At 39.0% G+C, this 13,083-nt stretch overlaps 1 protein-coding gene across 3 annotated transcripts in view; it reads left to right on the forward strand.

Annotated features, from left to right (window-relative positions):
* TSHR (thyroid stimulating hormone receptor) overlaps window positions 1-13,083 on the forward strand; it is a 76,831-nt gene that overhangs the window by 21,205 nt on the left and 42,543 nt on the right. For 2 of the 3 annotated variants that reach the window (XM_068399108.1, XM_068399109.1), the window contains exon 2: window positions 11,021-11,092. The exons of the other annotated variant lie outside the window; for it this stretch is intronic. In XM_068399108.1, the coding sequence (XP_068255209.1) occupies window positions 11,021-11,092 (72 nt within the window). The remainder of the gene's footprint in view (window positions 1-11,020; window positions 11,093-13,083) is intronic. 3 annotated transcript variants of the gene reach the window in all.

The following is a 13,083-nucleotide window of genomic DNA, read 5'->3' on the forward strand; positions in this document are numbered from 1 at the left end:
TTCTTTAATTTCTTAGGGCTGGGCCAGTTTTGACGTATACTTTATGTTATTCTTTTAGATTGCTAGTTAACTGTGGGAAAGTAGCTATGTAGTCTTCTAGCAAATTCAGAAATGATCTGCTACTTTTAGAATTACTTTTCTGGGCAAGTCTTTCCCTGGCTCCTACCACGTTGGTAATACTAGCATTAGACACTAGGTGGTAATCATCTTCTGGTAAGCTCAGCATGCATTTCACTATGTGAAATGCCTTTTTTTAGCTATATTTGCACGACTGAAAGACTATAATGCATTTATTTCAGAATAATTAAAAAAATAATATTTTTAAGTTTCTTTAGCTTGTATTGGGTTCAGTTGAATACAAAAAAATAGAAGTTAATGTGTCAATAATTGTTTACCTAGCCATTATCTTAACTGTCATAGCTATTTCTCCTATATAAAAGCTGGAAGGTCATTGCTTGTTATAATTTTCTCAGAAAGATTAAATTAGTACGTAAAATTTCTTACTTTGTTCCACGCGTGGTTATTTTTTTTCCTGTCTTTGTGGAGAATAAGTCATTAAAATACTTGTAGCTACTGTTGCCATGATTCAAATATAAATCATGTCATTTTAATCTGAAATTCTTTGGATGGTTCCTGTTTATTTATTATGTTTTGTAGGCAGATATTTGAAAAGTGTTTTAAAATGAAGAGGCTAAGTATGTAAAATATATATTTACTTCCCTAATATATCTTACTGAATTAATATCAGAGATGTTGCTGAGGATGTTGTTAAAATCATGCATATATGGTTAGACATATATTTATATATTTCTTAATATAGAAAATGTGAAACTCTTTATATTTGAGGAGAATGTTTGTTTCACTTGGATTTTTCACTATTTGCCTTTAGCTCCTTCTAAAAGATAATGTCCTCTCAGCACTGGCATGGCCAGCTAGAGGCTTTTTGCTTCCTTATTTAGGGCTTTGAAGTAACTGCAGGGATTGCTGCAGACAGGCTGCAACTGAGCGAGAAGGGTTTCTTTCTCTGCTGCTTACTGAAGCATGAGGTCAGGTCCCTTGTTACAGATGATTTTTGCAAGTCTGGGTGCAGCAGTGATCCGTGAGAAGGGATGGTGCAACCATCAAGATCCAGGGAGTAGGTTCAAAGTCCAAGAGATAGTAAAGGGGAAGAAAGAACCATCAAGCCTTGAACTCATCCAAGAGAAGAGACTTATTTTCCAAATTTGTATGTAAGGTGGAGTTCTTTGGTAGGCTGTTGTGCACTGAAATGATCAAATGTAAAGAAAAAGTGTGAGACTCTGGGGTAAAATCTAGTGTATATAGTAAATGGTACTTTAAACTAAGTTCTATATGCTTTGTACAGCTTTCTTCCCAGAGCAGATTTGGGAAATCTAATACATCGTGAATGTTGAGTTATTCTAATAGACATTGGAATAAATAGTTTAAGTGAACAGTTTAATATGTGTAGTTAGGCAAATATTTCCATTTGCGTTACAATGTGTATTTTCTTGGGGGGGGGTTCATTGCTTGATGAAACAAAGGAGGTTGAAAACCAGGAGTTGTTTTTTGTTTGAGGGATTCGGAGATGTAAAGTTTAAAAGTAATAAAAAATCATTCTGTGTTGTTATATTATGCAGAGCAATCAAGCAAGTTACCTGCAAGGGTATGTGGAAAGAGAGTGTCTGCTCCCCTAACATTATCTGATCAAAGATTTTGTCAAATGGGATGTTAAGGAAAAGGGAGGCAATAAACAAAACATCCAGAGACACAGACCTCACAGAGAAACAATAACGACAAGAATGACAGGAATGACAAAATAATTACAAGAAACCAGCCTGGTCAGTAACAGTAATTGATGGGCTGTCAAGAAACTGCAGGCATCACTTCAAAGAGGGCCAACCTAGACTTCACAGCTGATGAGGCTGCAGACCTGGGGTCCCGGATACTGGGATGGGGGATTGGTGGAATTATGCAAACTGATGAGGCAATATGCAGGGAAAGGGAATCACAGGGAACAAAGAAAGAATAAACAGAAAGGGGTGTAAAAGGAGTCAGTTACACATGAAATGGGGCTGGTCAGTACATTTGACCAAGTCCTCTGCCTGATCACTGCAGTCTGTCCTATCTTCTTACTAAATCCTTATAACATTATCTATTATGTGTAGTCACAGTTAAAGTTATATTAGATTTTGCTGAAATACAACATTTATGTATAATATGAGGGTCATATTTATATATGATATGAACCTTAATGAAAATAAAGTATAGATGAAATCAGAGGAGAGGAAGACAGCAAATAAAAGGTTCGCTTTACTGGAATTGGTGTCAAAACTGTGCAAAACCGCTGCTGTTAAGATGGTGGAAATACAAAAGGGGAAAAAAGGACAACTCTCACAAGTAATCATTACAGTGTGTCTGTTTTAAAATGTTTAACACCTACCACTGGTATATTATATAGGATTAATTAAGAATATGCTGGGATAAGGGTTCTTTAACTGGACCTTGCAAGGCTTATAGAGCTCCCTGCACTCAGTTTCTTGCATCTGTAAGTACAGAGTGGCTGTGCAGGATCATAGAATCGTAGAATCATAGAATAGTTTTGGTTGGAAAGGACCTTTAAGATCATCAAGTCCAACCGTTAACCCAGCACTGCCAGTCCACCACTAAAGCATGTCCCTAAGTACCACATCTGCATGTCTTTTAAATACCTCCAGGGATGGTGACTCAGCCACTTCCCTGGGCAGCCAAAGCTCCATCTCTCCCAGTTTCTTGCCTGCAGCTGTGACCAGTAAAGTATGCCCTGTGAAGAGTATATGAATAAGACAAACATGCAGTGACACTGTCGTGGAATAGTCTCCCAGCAACAGTTTGCGGTTCATGCACTTTCTGAACCTGAGAATTTGTATTTTATATGCTCAGATGTGTTTTTATTCCGTGAATTGGTCCAGTCACTTTAGAATCCAGTATTTTTACCATTTCCTCTGGTACTGTCCCATCTCAGAAAAGGCTGAAAGGAATGTGTTTCATTTTTCCATCACCCAGGTCCCTGGCCAGTTTACTAATATAAGTCACTGTTGATTTAATTTCATATTAATATGCTACGCTGTACATGAGGGAGAGCTAAGAAGTGAACACCCAAACTGTCCCGCCACTTCTGCCAACATCTAGCAAAGGAACAAGGTTTGTACCAGTTAAATCTACCATCAGAGTCCTCATGCAATTGCTCCCATCTCTTACTCTGCAGCTAAGTGTTTAGCTTCTTCATTTACCACTCTGTTCTGTATTTTTTTTCCTGCTCTGTGAACTCAGGTGATAGACATGGCTGTTTAGCCTGATCTGGGTTTGATATAGGGTACCAGAGAATGAGGGGGAGAAGTAGTCATGGTCAGTGTCATTCAAAGAAGGGATGCTCCCTCCCACCAATCTCTCACTGGTGACAGATAGGAAGGACACCCTTCTTCTGCTGCCCTGTCTTGATGAACAGAGTGTCATGCCTGGGAAACAAACAAACCTCTCAAAAGCCCACAACAGACCGCAAACTCTTGAGAGGCTTCTAGCTAAATGCAGTTGTAAAAATCTTTTTAAAAGACCAGTGCTTCTTATAAATGTGTTTAGTGTAAGGTATTAGATAATATGATACATATGCCTTCAAGCTATTGTAAGAACTTCAGCACTGAGTCAGGATTCATCAGCAATGAGTGATTTACCAAGGCAGTCAGAGAGCAATAGAAATGTTTTCTCTTTCGATTTTCATGTGTTCTATCATCTACATCTGTAAGTTCTCACTCTTAATAGTATTTTGGCTACATAGTGCACTCTGTTAGTCCTAGTTATCAGATGAAGAGGTGTGATTGAAGTGAATGTATACCTCTCCTACACTTTCCCCTGGATTTTTTTTGCTCTAACACAAGACAGTAATAGAAATGAGATAGTCAAACGTAAGTAGGCAGAGGCTGTGGCAGTTACATGTACACACAGATTGCCTGTACCTCTCAGATGTAAAATCCCTTGATGTTTCTCTGGTCCTGGTTGCTAGGTATTTCCAATATTCACAAATTTCAAATGTTTGAAAATGGTCCCCTGTAAGAAATGAAATACCTATCAAAGTTTTCAGTTTAATCTTCTTATATGCCAAACACTGACTTTTGTAAGTCATAGGCCAGATTCTATTCTTGTGCATATGTGCAGTCAAAAGAGAACTGGATTATACACAGTTTCATTAGAATTTTGCTGTAACTCCTTGGTACTAGTCTTTCTCTAACTGTATTTAGCATTCAGTGAAAAAAATCGCCTATGCTGCAATTCTGACTTAAATGCACAAGTGGAAGTGAGGAACTCCCGGCTTCTGAAATGTAATTATGGCTTTGCTTAACATTAAAATAGATAAATGGATAGTCAAGAACTATAATCTGTATGAAGAGTTAGTAGTGTTTCACATACGAGCAAAGCTTTTCTCCTATTTTTCTAATCTTGATTTGTTAGTGGAATATTTTTGTGAAAGTGTTTTTATTTCTATTATTATTACTTTTACCTTGTGTTGTGGTTTAACCCCAGCTGGCAACTAAGCCCCGCACTGCCACTTGCTCACTCCCCAATGTGTGTGATGGGGGAGAGAATCAGAACGGTAAAAGTCAGAAAACTCGTGGGCTGAGATAAAGACAGTTTAAGAGGTAAAGCAAAAGCCATGCATGCAAGCAAAGCAAAACAAGGCATTCATTCACTACTCCCCATGAGCAGGCAGGTGTTCAGCCATCTCCAGGAAAGCAGGGCTCCATCACGCATAACGGTTACTTGGGAAGACAAACGCCATCACTCCAAACGTCCCCCACTTCCTTCTTCCCCCAGCTTTATATGCTGAGCATGATGCCATATGGTGTGGAATATCGCTTTGGTCAGTTGGGGTCAGCTGTCCCGGCTGTGTCCCCTCCCAACTTCTTGTGCACCTCCAGGCTACTCATTGGTGGGGTGGTGTGAGGAGCAGAAAAGGCCTTGACTCTGCTTAAGCACTGCTCGGCCGTAATGAAAACATCTCTGCGATATCAACACTGTTTCCAGTACAAATCCAAAACATAGCCCCATACCCCTTACTATGAAGAAAATTAACTCTATCCCAGCCAAAACCAGCACACCTTTTTCTAAGCCAGCTGTAAATTGCATAGGTAAATGGATTATAATTTTTACATTTTTTAAAGTGCAGTCTAAAATAAGAAAAAAGGACTGTGATACAACAGAATATACTGAAGGCAACTAACATCACTAATTACATTGCAATTAATGCCACTTACAAGGCTGATTCTAACTTCATTGTCTTATGCAATGTTTACGATTCTGTGATTCTATGTCTGGCTTAAGGGGCCTACTCTTACGGCTCTTAAGTGATGTGACTAATTAATACTGAAACCGACAAAATGTTCATTCATAGTTAAGTAGCTCCTAACTGATAGGAGTGTAGGCACCAGCTGCCCCAAGAACAGAGTTCCTTGGTGCATTTTCAAATAGGACACTAGATTAACTCTCATAGAACAGCAAATCACAAATAATGAATCAGTGCTTAGCAGTACTAGAAATACAGTGCTTAAGGGAGAGATGACACTATTCTCTGCTAGATGCTTGGGTAATGCTCTCTGCATTGATACTGTATGGTCATTAAAATGAAGGAAATATGTTTAAGTTTGAATACATCACAATCTCCACTTATGTATACCTGTATTTCTAAGTTAGTCAAAAACAGGGTTGTTTCTATGAAGATATAAAATATTTTGAAGTCCGTGTGGTCTTATACTTTTTTAAACAGCTTCTTTTTCTCATTAATGAAAATAACTAGGCTAATTTTGAGAAACAGAGTTTTTGCTAAAGATTGATTGGGAAGATCAGAAGGGAATCTGATGTGGAGAGTTTTTTTCAGTTGTTACTTGAGTATTTGTAGTACTTGATTTTTGACCAAGAAACCCTTTACATTCCAGGTTGACAGATGTTTGGGGCAGAGGAAAGCAAAAATGCAAAGTTCTGCACAAGCAGTCTAATATGTTTCTTATCAGTTGTTCAGGTTTCATTTTCTTGATACATGCAACGTAGTCTTTTGGGAACATACAGGCTAAACTGTTGGGTTAAATATCAAAGCAGAAAGAAAATTTTAAAAACTTCAAACTGACTTTCTGACCTATGAAACTAAGAAATGCAAACTAAATGTCATCCTATAAAACTTAAAACATTTTTCTGAAACATTTTCTTGCCATTTTTAAAACAATTTGTTTAGTAAAATTGTGATTTGTATGCTTCTGCATCTTTGCAAATATTGATAGCATGGTTGTAATGAAAATTACCTTAGACTTTGGGTTTTTCTTTTCGAAAGATTTTATGGAATAAAGATTGGAGATTTTTTGTGGATTTATTCAAGCTTTTAATCTGAATCAGAAAATAAAGAAATAAATAGCAATACTCAGGTTAGCACAGGAGCAATTTTTGCATTAAATGGTATTGAACATTCTCATGTGTGTTTCTTTGCCTTAATATAGAAAGGAAATTAAGTGAGCCTGTTAAATATGTAAGTGCTTATTGTTTCTCTTTTTCTCACTTGGAAAACTAATGCATATTTTCCCAGTAAATTTTTTTCCTTTATTCTGAAAAAGCTTGCTTTCTTCGTGAACATACTGTGGCTCGCTGGATACTGGATTCATTTGCTAAATTTCAAATTGAAACATGCAGGTTTAAAGAAAATTTCTAATGCATGCAGGACAGGAAGAATCACAGTCCATTAATAAAATGAATTCTCAGTTATTCACCATATATTCACACTGTATGTTATGGTTGGCAGGCTGGAAGTCCTGACCTGTCTTGCCTTTCTTTTTTCTAGCTTTGGGCTTTAAATTCCAAAACTTGCTGCTTTCCCAGCCTGAAGAGTGTATTAACACAGTTGGTAAGCTTGTTATCTTTATATGCAGTTAGACTGAGCTAAACTAAATCTAGCCTATTCAAATTACTCTCATTTTTGAACCATTATAGAATGTTCTGGTTGAGAATTTTCTCAGTTTGTCTTCTTCCCACTCCAGAGAATTACTGTCCATCCCACAGCCTTCTACACACCACTGGTGCCTGGTGGTCCCCAACCAATAATTAACCACAGACTCACACTTGGCAAACATGGACTGAAGCACCGATTCTTTTCTGCAAAGTTTTAAATCACTTTAGAAGGTGGCTTAAAATTATCAACAATGTATAAGCCCACAGGTTTTTAAAACTCAGAGAGAACTGGAGCTTTGCAGGGGGTTGTACACAAAGGCTGGCTTAAAAGTTTGGCCCTGGCCCCAGGCCTGTTGCATTGACTCAGTTTTATGGTCTGCATAATCATTTACTCTTTGAACTCAGTCAGCAATCTGTTAAGACAGCAGGTAGTTGAAGAATGGCAGCTAATAAACACCCGTTACTTTGTCAGTATATGCTACATGCTATTATTTAGGGTGTTGTTTATGTAGTAGGACCTTGGAGTCTTTTAGCTTTGCTGACAATCTGTGATGCTGTTTCACCTCACAGCCAGGGTTTTGTCATTCAATGGGCTATTTCTTCTTCTGCCTAAATATTCTTTCTATTTATACTTTACAATCTCTCTTTTCTTTACGAGTCTGTTTATAAACACATCTTGTACCCCACATGTTTTTTTGTCATATTTGCAGAATGTTGGTATATCTTTAAACTCTAGCAGATAGGAAGAAATATGATACTCCCACTTCCAGCCCATATAGTAAATTTACCAGCCATCCAGTCAAAATATAGCCTTTAAGGCTACATTTTTTCATTGTGTTTATTCTTGAGATATTAGGAGCCTTGTCTAGAAATTTATAAATGCAGGGTCATTTCATAATACAGCAGCTTTGATGTAATTGATTCATAAATATTATCCAGAATTTCCAGGCTTTTCTGATGGGATGTGTAAATTTCAGGTATGTTAATGAAAGATTAATGTGAGCTCACTTAGCCCACGTGTAGCTCATGAATGATGGGTGTGACTCCATTCATTCTCTGACAAAAACACAGAGAGATGAACATCTGACATAAAAGCAGGAGGACAAGAAGAGACTTAGGATGGTGGTTAAATTCTTGCTTTTCTGGAACATGGAATTATGTATAAGTGATAGGTTAAGTGCTAGTTTCTGTAATGATTGGTAATGGGAAGTAACTATTGTGTGAGTCAGCATTTTGTAGGCAAACAGGGGACCAGAGGGATATAAGAATGGTTAAAAGTGAGCATGGCTAGTCAGAAGTGGCTTAAACTATGTTCTTCTTGGCTTCTGAGTTCTGCCAGTCCCAGGGAGACGCCATAGGACTGCTTTCACCTCCTAATGGAGCCCAAGATACCATTAGCCTTCTTTGCAGCAAGGGCACATTGCTAGCTCATGTTCAGCTTGGTGCCCATCAGGATCCCCTGGTCCTTTTCTGCAAAGCTGCTTTCCAGCCATGTACTGGTGCAAGAGGTTGTTCCTTCCCAGGTGCAGGACTTCGCACTTTCACCTTGTTGAACTGTGTAAGGTTCCTGTTGGCCCATTTCTCCAGCCTGTCAAGGTCCCTCATTCACTCTGTTCTACTTTAAGAATTGTTGAAATCTGTCTGAAACCAGAACTTCCTCAGTCATCACTGTCAGCTTCCTAAAAGGCCTGGAAATACAGACAGATGTTGAAACACAACAGCAAGATCAGCAGGCTGTGCTGGACTAAGCAGCTGTTTTTTACAAATACTTTGTCTAGGACTGGAATAATAGAAGGAAGCAGTAGTATGAAGTGGAGGAGGGAGAAGGATGGGAGAGCCCTGGTATGGGTGTGAAGGTGCTATGTGTGCAGAGGAATAGGCAAGTATACTTCTGGACCAGCTGACATTCCCCTGGTTGGGGGCTCAGTGGGAGATGGGTGGATTGAGGTCAAGAGAAACATCAACCCAGTGTTGGAAAAACAGAAGTCTTTAGGTTCTCCTTGCTCATTCTTGTAACAAGTATATGGAGTAGGGGAGGTATACTTGGGAAGTAGACAGAGCCTTCCCCTGGGAATGATAGGAGTGTACATTCTCAATTTATATTTTTACTCATGATGGAAGTTTTAAGAATTTCTACAAGTATTTTTATTTCTTGTATGCAAGTTCCAGAAGCTTGTTAAATCTTAAGATGAGAATACTTTGTCTGTGTAAATCCAATATAATTTTTATAAACAGATACTTCACATTACGAAACAGAAAACAGAATTAGGAAATTGTCCTGATTTGTTTAATTCTTTTCTACTGAACTGTTCTTAAACAGCAGCTATGGGAAAAGCTTATCATTTGTTCTTGATTATTCTCCAGACTATTCATTGACTATAAATTATGTAAGTGTATTCCCAGATGTACTTGAAAACCAAAGATTACCGCATCCAGAAATGATATGTTGTAACTGTAAGTTTAACAGACATTATAGGGTAATTTTCCAAAGCATTTCCTCCTTTTTCGGAGGAGTCAGTCTGCTAGAGATCCATTCTGTTAAGAACTTGGCTGTTAGTAAGTATCTCCCTTAAACATTGTCTGGTTTTCTGAAACCTCCTGTAGGTGGGTAAGATACATAATTCTGCTCTCTCCTGAAGTGCATTTTTAACCGAGCTTAAGCTAAAAAAAACCCAATATACATGCTAACCCCACATCAGAGGTTTAGGGAGGACGAATGTTGTATTTATTACAAAGTATATGGAGAATTCTGTGGAGGAAGTATGCAATTGCTCTAATTCAGTTTTGGCTGGTATACCTGAATTTCTTGCTCGGAATGAGGGGGGCATATCGTTGTGGAGCCTGAAATGATTAAAAGAATGCTTATACTCTTAATACTTAATTTAATTCAATGGGCAAATATGTTTGCTGGTCATGCTCTGGAGTTTTGGAAAGACCATCATTACCACTGAATGCTGAGTTCCTAGAAGAGACGATGCAGGAAGTTGTAATTTAGATTGAGGGAGCACAAAACTGAGAGGAGTGGCTGACACACCAGAAGGCTGTGCTGCCATTCAGAGAGACCTAGACAGGCTGGAGAGTTGGGCGGGGAGAAATTTTATGAAATATAACAAGGGCAAGTGTAGAGTCCTGCATCTGGGTAAGAACAACCCCATGTACCAGTGTAAATTGGGGACAGACCTGTTGGAGAGCAGCGTAGGGGAAAGGGACCTGGGGGTCCTAGTGGACAGCAGGATGACCATGAGCCAGCAGTGTGCCCTTGTGGCCAAGAAGGCCAATGGCATCCTGGGGTGTATTAGAAGGGGTGTGGTTAGCAGGTCAAGAGAGGTTCTCCTCCCCCTCTACTCTGCCCTGGTGAGGCCGCATCTGGAGTATTGTGTCCAGTTCTGGGCCCCTCAGTTCAAGAAGGACAGGGAACTGCTAGAGAGAGTCCAGCGCAGAGCCACGAAGATGATTAAGGGGGTGGAACATCTCCCTTATGAGGAGAGGCTGAGGGAGCTGGGTCTCTTTAGCTTGGAGAAGAGGAGACTGAGAGGTAACCCCATTAATGTTTATAAATATGTAAAGGGCAAGTGTCATGAGGATGAAGCCAGGCTATTCTCAGTGACATCCCTTGACAGGACAAGGGGCAACGGGTGCAAGCTGGAACACAGGAGGTTCCACTTAAATATGAGGAAAAACTTCTTTACGGTGAGGGTGACTGAACACTGGAACAGGCTGCCCAGAGAGGTTGTGGAGTCTCCTTCTCTGGAGACATTTAAAACCCGCCTGGACGCATTCCTGTGTGACATGATCTAGGTAATCCTGCTCCGGCAAGGGGATTGGACTAGATGGTCTTTCGAGGTCCCTTCCAATCCCTAACATTCTGTGATTCTGTGAGCACACCAAGCAAACCAAGCCACATCATGAAGCAGGAATAGAAATGAGGCAAAGACAGAAACAGTGGGAAAAGGGAAGATAACAACAGAAACACTGGAGCAGAACTGGAGTTGTATAGTACATTTTTTAATGTTAAATTGTACTTACCAAAGGATATTAACTGCCAAACTTATTTCTATAGGAGGTTTTTGGAGACTCATCTAAGAACAATTCCAAGTGACGTTTTTTCCAACCTCCCCAACATCTCTAGGATGTAAGTTCTGTTTCTGATATTATTCTTTTAGCTCTTCTATTAAAAATCACTTTCCTTCTCCAAAATTCTGTCTTTGTGTATAAAATCTTCTAAAATGAAAATATTCTTGCACCTTTGCTACCTCACCACTTACATTTTAGAACCGAAAGTAATTATCCCATTGTTTATAACTCGGACCAGCTATAGGAAGGCATACTAGGCATTTTTTGATAAGAGCACACCTTTATTGAAGTAGATGTGATAAATAAGGCTATAAAACTTTTTTTTTCAGTTTGCAAAATATGGGAAATGGTTTCATTCATAACAAAAGAACATACTCTACTGCTGGTCCTGGATAAAAATTTGTTTCCAGCTCCCAGCATGATTTGTAACTCATTTCATTGGAGACCCTGTGGCATTTCTAGACTAGGGATAAACTTTCACCAAACATTATTATTTGTGTGATGTGAGAGGGAACTCCATTGTGTCACTGCCTTTGTGTATAAACACATGCATGAACACAATCTGTAAATGCACAACCAGCAGCCTCTACCTATTTGCCTCACGTCAACATTTGTCCCATTGAAAGTGCCTACCCTTGCACTGCACTGCTTGTTGATGTCAGCAGTCTTGAAACAAATTTGTCCCACCTTTATTTCTTCTTCTTGGTGGCTGGCCCATAATCTGTCATCCTGTGCATGGCTATTTGATGCAGGGAACTTCTCTGCCATCTCCCAATTCACTCCTTAGAATCAGACAGTCGTGTAATTTAGAAGGGACCTCAGGAGGCCCCTAGTCCACTACCTGCTAAAAGTTGGGCCAACTATTAAGGTCCAACCAGATTGCTCAGGGCTTTATCCACTCTAGTGCTCAGCTTTATATGTGTCCACTGTTAAATAAACAAACCACCTCATTCAGCAAGAGGCTCACACTTTTCTTGTTCAACCTTTTATTAATAATGTGGCAATAGGAGCTCGTGTTGTCCTTGACATTCCTTGCAAGTCTCAACTCCAGCTGAGCATTGGTTGAATGGCTGAGATGGACTACTATTTAAGAATTCATGAAACAGGACTTTGAGGGGGCACATGGAGGTCTGCCTAATTATATTTTATAGTTTCATCCAGGTAATGACTTTCTAAAATCCTTTTAAGTAATTGTTCTTGAATATGTGCAGCCTCATTTACCATCTCAGTTTAATCAGATAGATAGTGTATTGTTTGGGGTTTTTTTTTTGGGGGTGGGGGGAATATCCCTCATACGATGTATAGTATCACATATAAACCTGATAAACTTTGTTCAAAACAGAGTTTTCTTAAATGTAGAACGATGTCAACTCTTCTTCAGCTTTCAGTGACACATAATCCATTGTTTAGATGCTTTTCAGATTTTAAAATTCTCAAATTGTAATATTTATGTGTTTGTAAAAGCACAGGTGTTCATCTGAAGAATTCAGTGAACCCTTCTCTAAAGATGCCTAGCCTCCAAAAGCTTCGGGTTGCCAAAAGGCTGTTACAACAAATCTTCCTAACCTTCATGGCACTGGAGGTGAGGAAGGGGTATTCATACAGCGTGTCTCTCGATCACTTAGAGACCTTGTAGGCTAAGGCCACTTAGCCATCTAGTCTCTCTCCATGGGCATGAGTCAATGACAATCTTTTGCCTATACTGTTTGGTAGTAACATGGTAACAGATAACCACTCTGTTGCATGCTTTGATCACATATCAGTTGAAGAGGAAAGTCAAAATGACAAAAGACTTATGGCCTTGAATGAAATTAATAGATGCTTTTACACATCTTAAGATAATACGTGTATTATCTTTACACATCTTAAGATAATACGGCATCCAGGTCAGTTTATTTTGTTCATGATTTCAAGGCTACCTGGGAAAATAAATGTCAATATCTTCCCCAAATTATTCTTTAAAGAGAGTATTTGAATATGGAGCTTTACCTTCCCGCTACTCCCCATTTAGGTGTAGGAAAATAGCACAGACACAGTTGAATATAGCAG

Source organism: Nyctibius grandis, chromosome 4 (genome assembly GCF_013368605.1).
Source record: "Nyctibius grandis isolate bNycGra1 chromosome 4, bNycGra1.pri, whole genome shotgun sequence".
NCBI classification, from domain to species: domain Eukaryota; kingdom Metazoa; phylum Chordata; class Aves; order Nyctibiiformes; family Nyctibiidae; genus Nyctibius; species Nyctibius grandis.